Below are 17,677 nucleotides of genomic sequence, written 5' to 3'. Positions count from 1 at the left end.
AGACTCAAGGGGGTTGGAAACAGACTTCCTCTCAAAGAAACCTGCAGCCATCTTTTTTTTTTTTTTTTTTTTTTTTTTAGCCATCTTTTAATCTACTACTCCAAGGTCTGAAAAGTCCCTCACACACATCTACCCTTCATTGTCCTTTTCATTGTCTTTTATGTTAAGACTCAAAAACTAAACAAGCATATTTATACAAAGAAACCTAATTCCACAGCTCTGAGTTGATCTTGACTACAGAGACCTGGTTCTCTCTCTGCAGAAGTAAATATAGACCAAGAGTTTAAAAGCCTGTTACAATTACGCCACAGAAAACACATGGTCTCGTATTCTCCAAAGCGCCTAGAATTTTGTAGGATGTCAGAAACCTAAGCCTAAGCCCTAGCCCTGAGAGAGACCCAAGACTAGGATGTAGCCCTTCGAGGAGCTTACAATCCAGTTGGAGAGAACAGAAGTCAAAGCAGCACACACCCAGTTCCGTGTCATGAAGCACTGGATGGAGAATACAGACTACAGAGTAGTGTAGCTCATGGGCAATGGGAGCCCTGAGAATACACGTCCCTGGGCAAGGCAGTTAGGACAGCAAGGCCCTGACCCGACTTCGACACCACCTCCTGCAGGCCACTGTCAGCACAGAAATAAGGCACACCCAGGGTCCTGGGGGAATGCACTGGAAAGCACATGCTAACAATGTGAGATGCACAAACAGGGTGACTGCAGTTAAGAACAAGGTACTATCAGAACACAAAGTTATGGAGGAAAAGAAAGGCTTTGGTTGGGGATGTTACATGTGTTTGATACTTAAAAGATTACACATATTGGGTTTCTTTTTCCCTGCTCAGAAGTTTTTTTTTTTTCTAAAGTAGGCTCCGTGCTCAACATGGGGCTTGAACTCACAACCCTGAGGTCAAGAGTTTGATCAAGAGTCGCATGCTCTGCCTACTGAGCTAGCCAGTCACCCTCCTATTCAGAAGTTTAATTTTTTTTTTAAGATTTTATTTATTCATGAGACATAGAGAGAGGTAGAGACACCCAGCAGAAGGAGAAACAGCCTCCATGCCAGGAGTCTGATGTCGGACTTGATCCCAGGACCCCGGGATCAAGCCCTGAGCCAAAGACAGACGCTCAACCGCTGAGCCACCCAGGTGTCCCTATTCAGAAGTTTAAAGAGGTAAAAGTGGCCCATAATCTCCCTGCCCAGATAACTTCTGTTGAAACTTTTTTTAAAAAAAGAATTTATTCGAGAGAGCACAAGCATGAGCAGGGGTGGAAGGGAACAAGTAGAAGGAGAAGCAGACTGTCTGCTGAGCAGGAAGCAAGACTCAGGGCTCAATTTCAGGACCTCGGGATCATGACCTGAGCCAAATATACAGTTACCCGGCTAACCACCCAGGCACCCTGACAATTTTTAAAAATAATGAAAAAGTACATGGTTAGAAAGCTCAAATAATTATAGAAAAGTACCAAAGGCAAAGTGACCACATGGTCACTTTGGCTTGCCAGGGGCCACTGCTGTGTTTTTTTTTTTTTTTTTTTTTTAAGATATATTTGAGAGAGAGCACAAGCAGGAGGGGCATTTGTAGAGAATCTCAAGCAGACTCAACACGGAGCATGGAGCCTGAAGTGGGGCTTGATCTCATGACTCTGAGGTCATGACCCCCACTAAAATCAACAGTCAGACACCCAACTGACTGAGCCACCTGCATGCCTCTCATGTTTCTTATATGAGCAGAGTTTGAAGCAAGTAGAAGGCAGGCCAACAAAAGGGGGAAGAAAGGAAGGCAACCCTAAACACACGTGCTTAAAAAATTGTGATTCCATTAATGTGAAATATCCAGAAGAGGCAAATCTTGACAGAAAGATTATCGATTGGAACTAAGGAGTGAGGAGGTAGGTGAGGAAGGGTGAATGCCACCAGTTGGGAACAAGAATGTTCTACATCAGGTTGCAGTGATGGTTACAGAGACCTGTGATCAGATTGAGAAACAACGGATCGGTCTACGGCCATACCACTACCACCCTGAAAGCACGCAATCTCGTCTGATCTTGGAAGCTAAGCAGGGTCAGGCCTGGTTAGTACTTGGATGGGAGAAACAATCAATTATTCACTTTAAGTGGGTGAATGACATGGAATGTGAAGTATATCTCTGCAAAGCTGCTCAACCAAAATGGAAGAAAAAGCCTGAGTGTAGAGGGGGAGGTGAGCCTGGGTGTCAGCAAGGTGCCCGAACATGTAAGGCCTCCGTGGCTCTGCAAGCTCAGGTCTCTCAAGTCTCGAAGGCAGTGTGGAGTCACTGAGGAACTGACAAGTGGTTTTGAAGATGTGAAGGGGGTGAAACGCAGACAGGAATGGGGTGGGGGGAGACACGACGGGAGCGTATGGCAGAAATCTGGGCGGGATGGAGAGAATCAAGACACCAGATGGGATGTCATGACTGATTAAGGTAGGGGCTGTGAGGGAAAAGAAAACAAGTACTAGATTTCTTTGGAGGAAATAAAGTAGTAGAAGTACCACTATAGGGATTACAGGGAGGACAGATTGGGGGCTATTTTATACACATTTAAAACAGGCCCTGTGCTGCCAATAAGCCATTGGTCACACATGCCTGTGGCTTTCTCAGACTGAAGTCAAATATAATATGGATAATGTTCAGGATATAGATGTAGTATAACTCCTGAGAGTAAGATGGGGGGAAGGGAACCAGGGAAAGCACCAGACATGAGGATGTACAGCTTTCCAGGAGTAGAAATTTTTTTAAATGTATGAGAGCAAGCAAGCAAGCAGAGGGATAGAGAGGGACAAGCAGACTGCACTGAGCATGGAGCCTGATGCCAGGCCCGATCCTAGGACCCTGAAATCATGACCCGAACTGAAGTCAGAGTCCGGTGCTTAACCAAGCGAGCCACCTGGGTGCCCCTCCAGGACCGGATTTTTGAGTGTCAAATTTGCAGCATTTAACCCCAGGACCTAATTATTTGGGAAGGAATCACCAGTTTGGCCTAAAATGGCCCCTGGAGAATGCTGGCAAAGGAGGTGCATGGACTCCAAGATGGCCAGGAGGGGAGACTACAAGTGGTCCTTGCTCAAAGAAGAGACAGGACAGTAACTGAGGGTCACAAGAGCTGTCTTAAGATAAGCAATGACCATGGCTGCAGGGAAGGCACTAGGTGTGGAGGGGGACTCACACCTGAGCACCAGGAAGGGCTGGGATCCAGAGCCTGTCATAGAAGCAACACCCTGACTCTGATACTCGAGGGAAGGCGGGGGCGGGGTGTAGGAAGCTGGGGAATGGGAAAGGGAACCAATACAGGGCTAGAGAACATACGGACAGGCCTGAAAGGCCAGTGAAGGTCAGCAGCATAGGTAGAAATACACTACCCACCCCGCTGTATGGTTTTGCTCTCTGTGGTGTAGACAGAGGACTACTGGGGACACTTCCCAGCCTGGCCTGGCACAGGGCCACATAGTTTCTTGTGAGTAAATCACAGGCTGAATCATATACAGTTGCTGATATGTGATGGTGTCTTACCTACAAAAACAACAATTTCATACAGTTCAACCTAGATTTGTTGACTCAACCAGCTAACTTTACAGCTAAAGAGATATAAAAAGAACCAGAATGATTTACAGGCCGTAACAACCTAACTAAAAAACTTTCCATGGACAGAACTAGAGAAAGGACAACCTCTGGCATGATCAGAAAATAAAGAGTAACTACAGTTTGTGAATATGGCAGTGAATTTCCTTTAATCAAAGACAACCATGACAAATTCATAACTATCAAAAGCTACATTTTACTAAAAACAATCTGTCTTTAAAAATGTTTAATCATACAATATATACAATACATGCTGCTTCCCTTTTTGGATTTCGCTATCCATCTGAGTCCTAAAAAAAGAGTAAAAAATAGCTTGTTAACAGTTTACAAATGATAAAATGAATCAAAAGTTCACTTGATATATGTAATAGAATCTAACCACTAGTCCTTTCTCAGTGAGTAGGGCCCCAGTCCACCCACATTATATACCTTATGTCTGTTCTCTTTCCCTCAAGTTATCTTTGAACAAAAAGAAGCTCAATTAATTGAGGTACATGTTAAGCATTTACATTAAGTATTAAAAGCTAATTTTAAACTCATAATTATAGAAAATTTGAGCTAAAAAAAAAAAAACCTTAATGATCTCATTCAGAATCCCATCATTTTACAGATAGATTTATAGACAAAATGAAGGGGAGTAAGATTAAGTGACCTGCTCAGTGATTTTAAACTAACGGGATGAAGCAAACAGAATTCAGGTTTCCTGACTCCCACCCATAGCAAATGCCCAATCATATCGAAGACTTCCTGCTAGCATGTTCTCTTTCGTAAAAATGAAGTGCTTCACAGCATAACTCAGATTTCTGAAATGTCCATTTACTGACATCATTCCAGGTAATTCTGTCCTAATACTCCTTTTCTACTTCATAGCTGTAAAATAAGCAAATCTAGTTTTATCACTTATCTAGTTTATCAATCCGTTAGGGAGGGGAGAAGGTGGAAACAAATTCCTGCTCTGCCTCTTTCAACCACAAATTTTTAGAACCACAAATTTTAGAAATTTTAGAACTGAAGTAATCCAAAGAAGGGGACTCGCAGCCACTAGGCCTGGCACTGCCTTTCCCACCAGCACACACAGTTTTAAGAATGAGGCACTAGAGGGAGGCAAATCCCAATTTCACTAGAATGCGGAAAAAGGAAGATGGTCTGGAACCTACTTGGAATTTAATAACACATAGGAAATGTTACCTTTGCTGGCGTCAAGCGCTTAGCCTCTGCTGACTCTGGCCTGAAGCAATCACAGGCTCTGATATCTCGAAGGTCTTCACGATCTCCTGGCAGAGAACAAAGACATTTGGGCATTAGGTTTACAGCAAATAACAAGGGAGACAGAACTACCCTGGGGCAATGTGCAGAGTTTTACCTCCCAGTCACGGTAGCTCAAAGCTATAATTCCTTGATTCCTAATTTGGGTGTTTTGGTCAATTCCCTCACTTTCTTCATTAATATTAACAGGTTCTGTTTCAAAGATAAAAGTGTTCAAAGGTTATCAAATCACAAGAGGTACTCTGAACAGAAAGTGCTGAGAAGGAATGAACCTGTATGGAAGACACTCAGAGTATTAAATACTTATTAGGATTCCACTCATCAGTGACAAATTAACCATGTTATTTTGGTAGCAAATAATCCCTTAGCTTCTATTAAAAAAAAAACACTCTCCCATAGTAGAGTTACTAGTGGCAATCATTTGAAAACCTCCGCATATCTGCCTACCAACCCCAGAGAGAATCCTACTGAGTCCCAGAGAAATTGAGAACCATTAAATAACAATCAGGGCAATGCAAGTACTTGGCTCTCTCCAGGAGACCTCAGAAAGAAAGGATTCACAGAGAAGTGGAATTATTCAACTAAGAAAGATTCTCTCCAGGTTGAGGAGAGGAAGCTGGCTTCAGGGGAAAACAGAAGGGAAGAAAGTACAACAGTAACTTTAATTACAAACATTCTAAATTAAAATTGGAGGGACTTCCTTGTTAATCTATATGGCAGATGTTGAGTCAATGATACAGATGAACCCCCTGGTTTTTAAGTAATGCCCGTGTTGGCAGTACTTCAGTTAGTTGAACGAGATACAGCATTGTAAAAAAGTTGGTTACCTAAAATGCATATACTCACAGTTGCATTTCATGAACTCGAATGACACATTTTCTCTAAAACTAATTTTTCTTAATGTAGCATCATTTACCTATTATTGGCAGTCGGTCTTGGTCAAGCTTTATTCTTGCAAAACCATCCTAAAGCACAGACATAATTTTAGATTTAGATTCAAAAGCCTATTTAAAAAATTAGATCCAAAACCTATAACCATTGTATAAAAAAACATTAATTAGAAAACCCCATATCCCATGGGGCATGTGGGTAGTGCAGTCAGTTAAGCAACTGACTCTTGATTTCAGCTCAGGTCATGATCTCAGGGTCATGAGACTGAGCCCTACTTTGGGCTCCAGGCTCAGCAGAGAGTCTACTTGAGATTCTTTCCCTCTCCATCTGCCCCTCCCCTTCCTTCTCTTTCTCTCTCTCAAAAAACAAAAAACAAAAAACTCCATATCCCAGACAATCAAAATATACCATTAACAATGAGGACATTATATGGACAAGACTTTCCAATGAGGCATCCCTCAGGTTTCTGACCAGTCTTCATCCTGAGTATCTCCTAAATAAAACTGAAACTGGCTTGGCTCTTAGACCTTCCTTGGCTCTTAAATATGATTCACGCAGATTTTTGGACACTCAGCATTTTATTATGCATAACTCATCATTAACTGTTGATAAAATATGTCTTTACTATTTCTGGGACAATACTTTGGTCGATAAGAGATTTTTGTCTGTGGGCAGCCCCAGTGGCTCCGCGGTTTAGTGCCGCCTACGGCCCGGGGTGTGATCCTGGGGACCTGGGATGAGTCCCACGTCAGGTTCTCTGCATGGAGCCTGCTTCTCCCTCTGCCTGTGTCTCTGCCTCTCTCCCTCTCTGTGTGCCTCTCATGAATAAATAAAATCTTAAAAAAAAAAAAAAAAGATTTTTGTCTGAGGTTAAAATGAAATTGACCTTCCGTGTAGAGTGCCAACTGCTATAAGACTAAAGTCAGTCCAAAGCAAATTTCCACAGTATAAATCTGAGCAAGGATTCTTTTCTTAATTTTTTTTTTGAAGATTTTATTTATTTATTTATGAGAGACACAGAGAGAGTCAGAGACATAGGCAGAGGGAGAAGCAGGCTCCCCATGGGGAGCCTGATATGGGACTTGCCCTGAGCCCAAGGCAGACCCTCAACCACTTAAGTACCCAGACGTCCCTTGAACCTTCTATTTTGAAATAATTTCAAACTGAAGGAGCTACAAGGCTACTATAAAGAACCCCCATATATTCCTTCCCCAACTTCACCATCTGTTCAAGTTTTGTCACATTATTTCCCCTTCTCTACACAGGCACTAATGATTTTAAGGAGAGAATTAGTGATAGATGACCTGCTCCTCTTCCTTAATTGAAAACTTTCAATGTGTATTTCTTGAGAACAAGATATTTTCTTATCAAATTTGGGAAATTTAACATTTACACCATTTACACTGCTATCTATAGCTCCATATTCAAATTTTGTCAATTCTTTCTGTAAATAATTCCTAAAACGTAAAAGCACACAATTTTTTTAAAAAGTTTATTATATTTAGTAATCTCTACACCTAACGTGCAGCTCAGACTCACAACTCCAAGATTAAGTCGCATGCTCCACCAACTAAGCAGCCAGGTGCCCACACAAATTTTCAGCTTGTTTCTTCTGCTTCTGTGCTAGCATTTTGCCAAATGGGCCAACCATACACACCAGTTAGTACCTTCGCCAGCTCCCATTCACAGCTTTTATGTTTACCCCCCTCCTTTTTTTTTTTTTTTTTGAGAGAGAGAGAAAAAGAGAAAGAGTGAGCGAGAGTGGTATGCAGGTTTCATGCCCAGCACAGGGCTCAAAGCAGAGCTTGATCTCATGACCCTGAGGATCAGGATCTGAGCCCAAATGAAGAGTCGGACGCTTAACCAACTAAGCCACCCAGGCACCCCTATTATTTACCCTTTTAAAAGGTATCCTAGAAAAAAAGAGAAATAATCATAAATCTTACCCTTATAATGAAGGAAACATGAAAGATGTTTTCCACTGTTCGGGGGAAAGAATGTGGATCAACCACAAAATCAAAGAACGACATAGGAGTATCAGCTATAGACAAAAGAAGGAAAAAAAATCTTCAAAACAGGGAAGATGATTTTTTTGCCAATCAAGAAGACTAACATTCTCCTGTGTTATCAGAGGAAGGAAATGGGCACTCAATCTGTCATAGGAATGTAAACTGATACAGCCTTTCTGGAGGGCAATCGGACATTAAAAATACATATGCCCACTCATCTGGCCACCCTCCTCTCAAAAACTGTCCTACAGAAATATCAGCACATGTGCACAAAGTTGCATACCAAGATTTTCCACTGCAGTGGGTTTCACAAGAACAAAATGCTGCAAAGGACTTGGTTGTCCACTCACGAGGACTTGTTCAAAGTATGATACAACCATACGATGGGAATCATTGAGAAAAATGAGGGGGATCTGTATGTACTGATATGGGAGAGAAGGTCCATGTGGAAAACTCATACTGGGGAAAAAAGAAAAAAAAAAAAAAGCCCAGAAAATTCCCAACTACTTCTGTGCAGAGTTACGTTACCGACCTAAAGACCTGACGCACACAGGGAGGGGGCTGCCTGGGGGAGTGAGGTGAGTGGGGATAGGTGCTCGACTCTAGGTTGCTCACTTCTATGGCACCTTTTATTTTGTAACAGAAAAAATACCCCAGCTTTTTAAAACAAGAACAGGAGGTGACTTTGCAGCACTCGCACGTGGGGCTGCTAGAGGAGAGAAGCCTCATTAAGTAGACCTGCCAAGAAAGAACCAAGGGGATTAGGACATTACGTAGGACTGAAAACGCTTCTCAAAAAACAACTTCTCATTGCAAGTGAGACGCGTCTGTTAAATATGAACCCCTCCACTTTGAACTTGGTATCATACTCACGATCTTCTCGGAAATACGTCTGCAACAATCCCAGAATTCTTTCCACTTCTTTCTCTGTCGCTTCTTGATGGGATTCTTCCATTTCACTTAACTGAAAATATAGAGTCGTTACCACGCGGACCGACCTACTTGCCTATCCGCTCATGTTTCTGCTCTTTTCTATGTCCAAACTCTTCTAAATGCCTTTTATCAGGGGACTGCCGAGCAGTTTTTATCGTCGTCTTAAAATTTAGTTAAAAAAAAAAAAAAAAAAAAAAAGATTTTCTAGCTCCGTAACATTTTTATATTAACTTTTTAATGGAGGAGTAACATCACCAAATCAACCATTTTCAGGTTGTATGTAAGTAGCAAAATTTTTTAAAAAGTGCCGTTTAGAACAGTGGTTCTTAATTGGGAGTGAGTCTAACTCCCAGGGACACCTGCCAATATCTGGGGGGTGCTTCTGGTTGTCCCAACCTGGGGATAAGCGGGGAGGAGGAGGCGGCATCTAGTGGGAAGAGGCCAGGGATGCTACAGCCTCCCACAACAGACAAGGACCCAGCCCCCAATGGCGATGGCACTGAGGCTGAGAACCAACCCCTGGCTTAGAACTGATCCAAACTACAGAAATGAATTAAAACCAAGACAGGGGGTTCATCCAACAAAATGTTTAAAAGGCTTACATGATTTAAGAAATGATCGAAGTAATTATTTTAGCGACCGAACCTGACTCCAGATCTTAAAGCTTAGAAAAGGTGGCCAAACCGCACATACGTTGTATCAATAGCTACTTTAACCTGAGATGTTTTTAAAAAAACAAACCTGGTCAGGCATTGTCTTCTTCTCTTCTGTCGTGGGACCTTTTCTTGGACGTTCACTTCGTGGCTTTGGCACAGGGAACTCTCCTTGTATTGAACCCAACCTAATGAGAAATATGCTTTCATGTCTTTTTTTGTTTGTTTTTTAAACAAACTGATTTCACTAACTGGAAGCAGTTCCATGGAATGGTCAAATTCAGACCGGGCTTCAGTAATATATGAACTGACATCGGACCAAAACTCTGGTCAGTTCTGTGACATCCTACCTGTTCCCTTTGTGTGTCTCAAAGAACCCCTAGGAGCTCTACGCAACCAGATACCCCCCTCAAACACCTTCCTATCTTGCTCTCAACAGTAAACTGGTAAATATGCCTGTGGTCTTCCCAGCTAGCCTGCTGTCTCTTTGGCAAGGCCAACTTCAGATCAGTGGGAAGGATGAACATGTGGGGAAGAGGAACAAACAGCCCCACTGGGGTTAAAAGCCTTTGGACCAGGGGTGCCAAGACAGAGCTTACAGCCTGGGACTACAGAACACACCTGTCTCAAGATGACAAGTCAAACAGAAGCAATGGGATCCTTTTCCCCTTTGGACCCACTACACCCCCTAAAAAAAGTGCTAATGCAGAGATAAGCTACAGTAATTGATGTACCATGAAGAGACCAAGGCCCCGAGAACATAGACCCATGTGGTCCCTATGCTTGAGGAGCTCAAAGTGTGCAGTGTAGATGGACAGATCCAAATCCACACACACACATACATACATGTCCATTCCGACATAATATGGTAGATCCCACAGTGCTATGCTAGAGTAATACTCAAGTGCTGTGAGAGCTTGTGGGCAGGGATCTACCCAGCCATGGGAGTGCTCTCTCATCTCCCAATGACACCTCTGTCTGGAGAAGCTACTAGAGGCTTCCAAGTTAGGGCCTAGGAGATAAGCAAACCTTCCCAGACAGAAAAGACGGGGGGAAGATACTGTAGGCCAAATAACAGCAAGTGCAAGGGCACAAAGCTTTATGCAATTCATTGTGGATGCAGGTTGTGCCAGGTGATGAGAGAAAGTTTAAGGCACAGCACCCAAGGCTGCATTTAGATATTTGGGATTTATGACAGAGCCTAGAACTCAAAGGCAACAAATAGAGATTTGGACTTTCTCCTGCAACGAAGAAGTCTGATCTTTATGCTGTTGTGTGTGCAGTGGTTCTGGGCACCTGGGTTAGCTGAAGGCTTGTTAAAAACAGATGCCTGGCCTCGCACCTGTGTGTCTCCAAAGCTGCCTCCCTGAGGTTTACCTTCCTCGGGAGCTTTGGGAGGGTGAACTGGAACCGACAAATGTCCCGGAGCTCAGCACTTAAGGAAGAAACAAATGGGTGCTTGCTCTAGAGAAAGTATCTGCTGGGGAACACCCCAACGCATTTGAAGGTGGTCTTAACAAAAGAAGCAGTAGGGGCCATTCTCAGTTTCTCCAAAAGGACTGAACTAGGAAATTAAGATAGAAGCTAATTTGAGTATAAATGAAAACTTTTCAAAACTAGTCTCCAAAAAACAAGCTGGGCAGTTTATGGGAGTGACTGAAGCAGGCTTCGAGGACAGGTCAGCGACCATCCAACAGGAAATTACAATAAATGGCGCTTTACATACATTGGTAGAATCTGGAGATCCCCTCCCTAAGAGGTATCATCCTCCTACGAGTTAAGGATTAAGGGCGACAAAATAAAGCCAGATGGCATGCCCCAGATCCAAAGCCTCACACGCTGGAAAACAAAGCTGCCAGTGGAGCACTGTGGTCAGAGGTTCTGGCCCACAGCCTTTCCCGCTTAAACTGAGCAGGATGAGGTTCCATCCACATCAAGATTTTATGGGCTTTTCAATCAAAGTTTAGAAAAATCTCCCAACAATGGCATCCTGATTGTCACTTCCACCATACTAGATCACCTTTGTTCCTACAATAAAAAACAAGGTTTACAAATGGCTGGTCTGTCATATTTTTAAAGTAATCTTACAGAAAGTGGAATGTATGGGTTTTATTAAAGGTGTTTTCTGCTGTTTTGCCTGATATTTTCCAGGAGTCATAGACTATGAATTCAAAATCAGAACTATCTTCATCACGGATGAGTTCTTCAGCTTCTAGTGGATTTACACCCATATGTGTCAGCTACAAAAATGAAGGGAAACAAAAAACCCCAGTTAAGCCACAAGCAATCATACACTGCATCCCATAATCTCTATCTCTAAACTTTAAGAGGCCAGAGGCAAAAAGCCTGTTTTCAGTGCCCTAACACGTTGGCTACATTTCTTATTATACAAATAATTTTAAATAAATTCCAACTTTCAAAGGTAGAAATACTAGAGTGAATGAATGTTTAGTCCATCCAAGTATTAGGAAAGCTGTGCCAACACACAAAACTGAAATCACATCCCAAATCAAAGGCTCCAGGATAGAACAGGCAAGGTTAGCTGGCTTTCAGATTATCGTTTTTAAGCCAACCTCCTAGAGACCTCTATTCAGCTTGTGTCTCAGAACATCCAGAGAGCAGTGGCCTAGCGTCAGAGAATCGCTCATCTTACACCTGCCTTCCTGGGAAGAACTGCCAGAAGTCTAAGGATTCTCTTATCCCACACGATCTTACAGAAAATGAAAGTACTTTGATTACATAATGAAATTATAAAATGCCTACAAGTTATCAAATTAAAACAGTAATATCAAATATAAACAATCATCAAAAAGCCCCCAGGGCGCCTACCCCTATTAAAGGCAACAAACCCTGAAGAAAGGAGAGGCTGCAAGAGCCTGATCAGAGATGTCAAGTCAGTAAGTCTGTACCCTCCACCACCCAGTCCCCCTACCACATGCGTAGGAGGAGGGGTCCATTTCTGTCTGGTCAAACCTATCAATCTTTTCCTTGTAGTATCTATACTTGATGTACCCAGAAGGGACTTCCACACCCAGCGATTACAGCTATTAATTTAGGGCTTTACACTGAATGCCTTAAGACTTCCAGAAACTTATTTTGATTTGTTAAAGTACACAGCTCACCTGGATAAATACCAGTAATTTTTAAAAAGATAACCCAGTATATGGCCACTTTTATTTATTCAGCTATACATTAGTGTGCATTTTATACCTTGTGATAAAAAAATTAAAAGAGAAAATTTTAAGGTTTTAAATGTAAGTAAAATTTCAATTTTAAACCACTTACAGCTTTAAAAACAACAGAAAATTCATCTATCTCCCACCTTTACAAAATAACGAACTTATCTGGGTCAGTCTCATGGTACTACATCATTTTAATAACCATTTAACAAACCTTCAGTCAGAAATTCAAAGTCCTAGCAGAAATGCTAGGACAGAGGTTAGCTCAGAGGGGAACCCGCCCCCAAAAAAGAGGAAAAAAAAACCAACCACAACGTTGTAAAACGCGAGGTCAGCCTCATTGTGCTTTTTTGGCAAATCCACCAAAGAAAAGTTTTAAAATTTTAGGTAACAACCATTCAAAGGTGAATAAAACAAAGAAAAGATCCACAAAAAAAAGCAAAATCCCAAGCATATTCATATAGTTCCAAGATAGTCTCAAAGACAGATAACATGCCCCCCCATCAGGCCTAACTGTCCAGCTGAGCTCTGCCACCTGGAGTCACTGAGAATGAGCTAGAACGCTTATTAACCGATAGTTCAGGGGGGAAAAAATGGCCATTTGTAAATAAACGTGCACCCAGAGTCTTAGAATGCTAAGGGATTTTTAAACCTCTAAGCTGCCACCCTAAATTCCACCACCTAGCTCTCCAGTATTGTTTAACTTGGTGAGATCTCTTTGGAGGACTCTGAGACACGCCTCCCCCCCTCCAGACACCCCTCAAAAAGGAAAAAGGAAGTGAAAGCCATTTGCATAGAGATATAAGCAAAGTAGATAATTATGCAATATGTGACATGGGAAACATTTTTTAATTAAGATTCTGTAGCTTTGAACTTACTAGAGTTTCAACATATCTTAACATATCAAACGAGTTCAGATCAGAACGCAGTTGCTTTGCTTTCCTCTTTGCCAAATCTGAAGCCAAAACGAGAAACTGGGCATCTAGGACTGCTTCTCTTGCTCGGGACACTATTCAGAAAAGAAGGAAAAATACACATTACTAAATATGCATTACTCACAGGGATTTTCCAGGAAATTTCTACCTACTTATGTGGCATTTTCCACTGGATCAAAAAACCCCTAAAAAATTAAAAAAATTAAAAAAAAAAACCCAAAAACAAAAAATCTCAAACATACCCATCTCCCTCTAAAACCTGGCTCCCTCACCATCCCACCAAAATCTGGAGTCAAAGTTGACCAGTCCTCCTAAAAGCCACTCTCCCTCCAGGGGCCTGCTCCTGAGGAACTGAGTCCCCAGCTCTTCATAGCTCTGGTTCAACAGAGCCTCTCTCCTCTCCAACACCCACCTGCTTTTCCCTCTGACCCCAGCAGCCCCCAGCAGCGCGTCTTGGCCCCATTACCACCTGTGCAGAGGTAAGTGGGAAGGAAGGCCCACTCCGTGGAGGGCAGGGTGGCTTGTAGAGCAGCAACAGTAAATGGCCAAGGAGCCTCAGGGAAGTAACAGTGCTCGCAGCGCAGGCCACCAAGCCTACAGCAGGGCAGCGACTCTAAGGATGGGTGACTCAGAAATGTCTGACAGAGGACCCGGGATTTAAGATTAGCTACGGAGAGAAAAAGATTCAAACAGGAGGAGACAAGAAGGAATGGGGCAGCGGAAACAGGAGGAAGTGAGAGGAGAGAGGAAGGGGAAGGACCAAGCCTTTTGGTGTTAAGGGCAGGACCTGCAGCGAGAGGAAAGTGATCTGGAAACACCTGGAAAGGGAGCCAATTAGAGGGGAAAGCGGCAAAGCTCAAATACAGAAACATCTGTGCCTGGCTGGCTCCTGGGGGCCTTTTCATTTGGGTCCCCCACTTTCCGAACACACCTTGGGCTGCTGAACTTGCTGACTCCGGGTTTTGTTGACATACATCATTTTTCTCCCATTTTATTTCAGGAGCACTGCTATGGAAGTGACCATGGGTGAGAGAGGGCAGCAGACAGAGGCTGGCAGCTCGTTCCTGGGCTCCCCGTGGCCTTGCCCACTGGCCTCGCAGCTCCGCCCAGAAAACGCAGACTTCCCAGTCACAGGTGGCTGGGAGGCCTCCACTGAGTTAAAACAATGAATGCCAAGGATCTAGAATTCTGTGTTTGCTGGGAGACTCCCAGAGCCCGGCTGAGTAACTCTGCCTGAAAGAGGTGACCCAGGCAGCACAGCAGAATCAGCCAAGGGGAGGCGGTGTGTGGCTCAAGAACTAATAAGATGCACAGTAAATCAGCAAAGGAGTGAAGGAGTCAAGAGGAACCTTGAGGAGACTGACCCGGGGACCAGGAGTGGAGAGAAGATAAAGCTAAGGACGGTAGAGGAGGGATTTAACCTGGTGGAAGGGAAATGCCCACTTCTGGAAGTGAGATTTAGCAAGCCTGGGAGACCCAGCTGGGGAGTAGTCAGGAGGCTGTGACCAGAACTAGAAAGACACTCATCTGAGAACGTGCAGACAGAAAAACATTAAAAGGTGGGCAACAGGTAAGCCATTAAGTCATACTAGGACATTACTAGAAATAAGGACCCTGGTCCCAGGAATGCGAAGAATTGTGGTGTCGGCAGTGCACGTTCTGCGGACTCTTCCTCGCTGCCCCCTTCGTCTGTATTCTGTCTTTCTGCTGCCACAGAACGTCCAGGCCTGGAAAAGGGGTCCAGGGACTTGCCCTAGGGCTCTGGGACCCACTGCTCACATCAGGGGGGACCTGACCTGTCCTGTCATCAAATAGACTGCTGGCGTCCCAAACACTTTTAATTCAAACCAAGATTGTTTCTTCTTGAGATTTTGAGAGAGAGAGAGAGAGCAAGAGAGAGCATGCATGAGCAGGGGGAGGGACAGAGGGAGAAGCAGACCCCTCTGAGCAGGGAGCCTGATGTGGGACTCGAGGACAGGACCCTGGGATCATGACCTGAGCCAAAAGCAGATGCTTAACTGATGAGCCACGCAGGTGCCCCTCAAACCAAGATTTTTTTTTTTTTTTTTAACTTCCCCTTCCCCATGGTCTGGAGCTCAGTGCTCTGAGATTTCTCTTTCTTGCCCCAGTAGAAACCCACAGGTCCACTAGTAGACTCCTGCCCCCGCCCCCCTTATAGGTGGGCCTGTACTGGGAAGAGGACGCCCCCCTTATAGGTGGGCCTGTACTGGGAAGAGGACGGGAAAGGAAACAGGATGTGGGAGGGAGGGGGCAGCTTTTTTCTTTGCTTCTCCTATTCAACAAATGTATCCGGGGATACAGCCGGGGATGCGACAGAAAGATAAACATGCAAAGCTCTCAACCTTGAGGATGCAACAGGATCACCTGGGGGGCTTGCTGAAACAGGCTGCTGGCTGCACCCCCTGGAATTTCTCCTAACGCCTTCGGGAGACGCCTCAGGGGATGGCCAAGGGCAATGAAGACAGTATTAGCGCTACAATGAGAAAGCTCCCAACGCTAGTAAGGCACTACTCTATTATGGGAGAAATGTCCGGTGTCAAAAACTTGGCTGTCATATAAAACTAACTAAAATCATCCTAAAACTTATAATAAAGAGCTCCCATATATGAAGTGACGAATTACCTCCATTAAACAGAGTGTTGGCCTCTTCAAGGACCTCTGTTAATTTGTCGCTGGCATTCAGTATATCCTCCCGGTTTTCTATGCAAAAAAAAAAAAAAAAAAAAACCAAACAAACAAAAAACAAGGTTTGGGGAAACGTGCTCATCACGCGCGAACAGGTCCTTGCCGGCGTGATCACCTGCAGCAGCGCGGCCAAGCCCGGGTCCCCGGGTCCCCGGCGGGGCGGGGTGACGGGGCGGGGTCCACTTCCCAGCGCGGCACATCCTTCGAGCCCGGGGTGGGGGGGGGGGGGCTGGCCGTACCTCTAAGCCGCAGCAACCTCAGAGGAGCCCGGCCGCCTGTCGCCTTCACCCCAGGGGCTCCCGGGCTCGTGCAGCCGCGGAGGGGCGCTCCTAACGGCGGCTCCCAAACTTTGCGAGCCCGGAGGCCCCGAGAGGGCGGGCGGGGCGGCCCCGGGTTTCCGAGTGGGCGGGTGCGGTGCGGTGCGGTGCGGTGCGGCCCGAGCGCCGGCGTTTCCGACAGTCCCCGTCCCCCGTCCCCCGTCCCCCGTCCCCGTCCCCCACCCCGCCCAGGTCGCGCAGCCCGCCGCCCGCCACCGCACGGGGCCACCCCGCGAGCCGACCGAGCGCGGCCGGGCCTGCCTCCGTCCCCGCCCGCGCCCCGCCTTACGTTGGACCGAGTTGATGAGCGCCCGGTACTGATGGCGGATCTGGCGGCACAGGCCGTGGTCGGTCTCCGCCTCCAGGCTCGCGGGGTCCACCATCTCGTCCCCGGAATCCGACGGCTCCGTGTCCTCCAGGCTCGGGCGCTCCGGGGCCTCCCTGCGCTCGGGCGCGGCGCCGCGGCGGGACACGGGCGACAGCGGGGACCGCGAGCGGGAGCGGGAGCGGGTGCGGTCCCGGTGCGGGTCGCGGCCCCGGCCCCGGCCCTGGCCCTCGGGCCGGCGGCCGCTGCTGTCCCCGGACATCGCGCCGATGCGCCGAGCAACTTCGGAGCGGCGGAAGTTCGCGCCAGAAACTGAAAGCCCGGCTCGGCGCGAGCGCCCGCTCCCCGCGGAACGCGGCTCCCGGGCCGGCGCCAGCGCACAGCGACGCCTCTGGCGGGAGGCCGGCGGGGGCGCCCTGCGGGAGGGGCAGCCGGGGGGGGGCGGAAAGGGGGGGGGACACCGCACCGGGCCTGCGTCTCCCCGGGGTGTCCTGGGCTCCCTGGGCTCCCTGGGCTCCCCCCTCTCCCGCCCCGGGCCTGCGTCTCCCCGGGGTGTCCTGGGCTCCCCGGCCCCCCCCCACACCAGACCTGCGTCTTCCCGGGGTGTCCTGGGCTCCCCCCGCCCCGCACCGGGCCTGCATCTCCCCGGGGTGTCCTGCGCTCCCCGCCCCCCCCCACACCAGACCTGCGTCTTCCCGGGGTGTCCTGGGCTCCCCGGCCCCCCCCCACACCAGGCCTGCGTCTCCCCGGGGTGTCCTGGGCTCCCCCCGCCCCGCACCGGGCCTGCATCTCCCCGGGGTGTCCTGCGCTCCCCGCCCCCCCCCACACCAGACCTGCGTCTTCCCGGGGTGTCCTGGGCTCCCC

General features: G+C 46.4%; 1 protein-coding gene across 1 annotated transcript; it reads right to left on the bottom strand.

Annotated features, from left to right (window-relative positions):
- Positions 1 to 3,721: 3,721 nt before the first annotated feature.
- Positions 3,722 to 17,096, bottom strand: NSMCE4A (NSE4A component of SMC5/6 complex). The gene is made up of 11 exons (XM_077877387.1): positions 16,778 to 17,096; positions 16,109 to 16,186; positions 13,409 to 13,539; positions 11,440 to 11,591; positions 9,440 to 9,539; positions 8,639 to 8,729; positions 7,703 to 7,797; positions 5,782 to 5,830; positions 4,963 to 5,057; positions 4,788 to 4,873; positions 3,722 to 3,889 (listed from the first exon to the last, which is right to left on the bottom strand). The coding sequence occupies exons 1-10, from the start codon at positions 17,073 to 17,075 to the stop codon at positions 4,799 to 4,801; spliced, it is 1,164 nt and encodes a 387-aa protein (XP_077733513.1). The 5' UTR covers positions 17,076 to 17,096; the 3' UTR covers positions 3,722 to 3,889; positions 4,788 to 4,798.
- Positions 17,097 to 17,677: the final 581 nt, after the last annotated feature.

The sequence above is a fragment of the Canis aureus genome, chromosome 29 (assembly GCF_053574225.1).
Source record: "Canis aureus isolate CA01 chromosome 29, VMU_Caureus_v.1.0, whole genome shotgun sequence".
In the NCBI taxonomy this organism is placed as follows: domain Eukaryota; kingdom Metazoa; phylum Chordata; class Mammalia; order Carnivora; family Canidae; genus Canis; species Canis aureus.
Note: the sequence above shows the minus strand (reverse complement) of the source record. Positions and strands in the feature narration are given on the sequence as shown.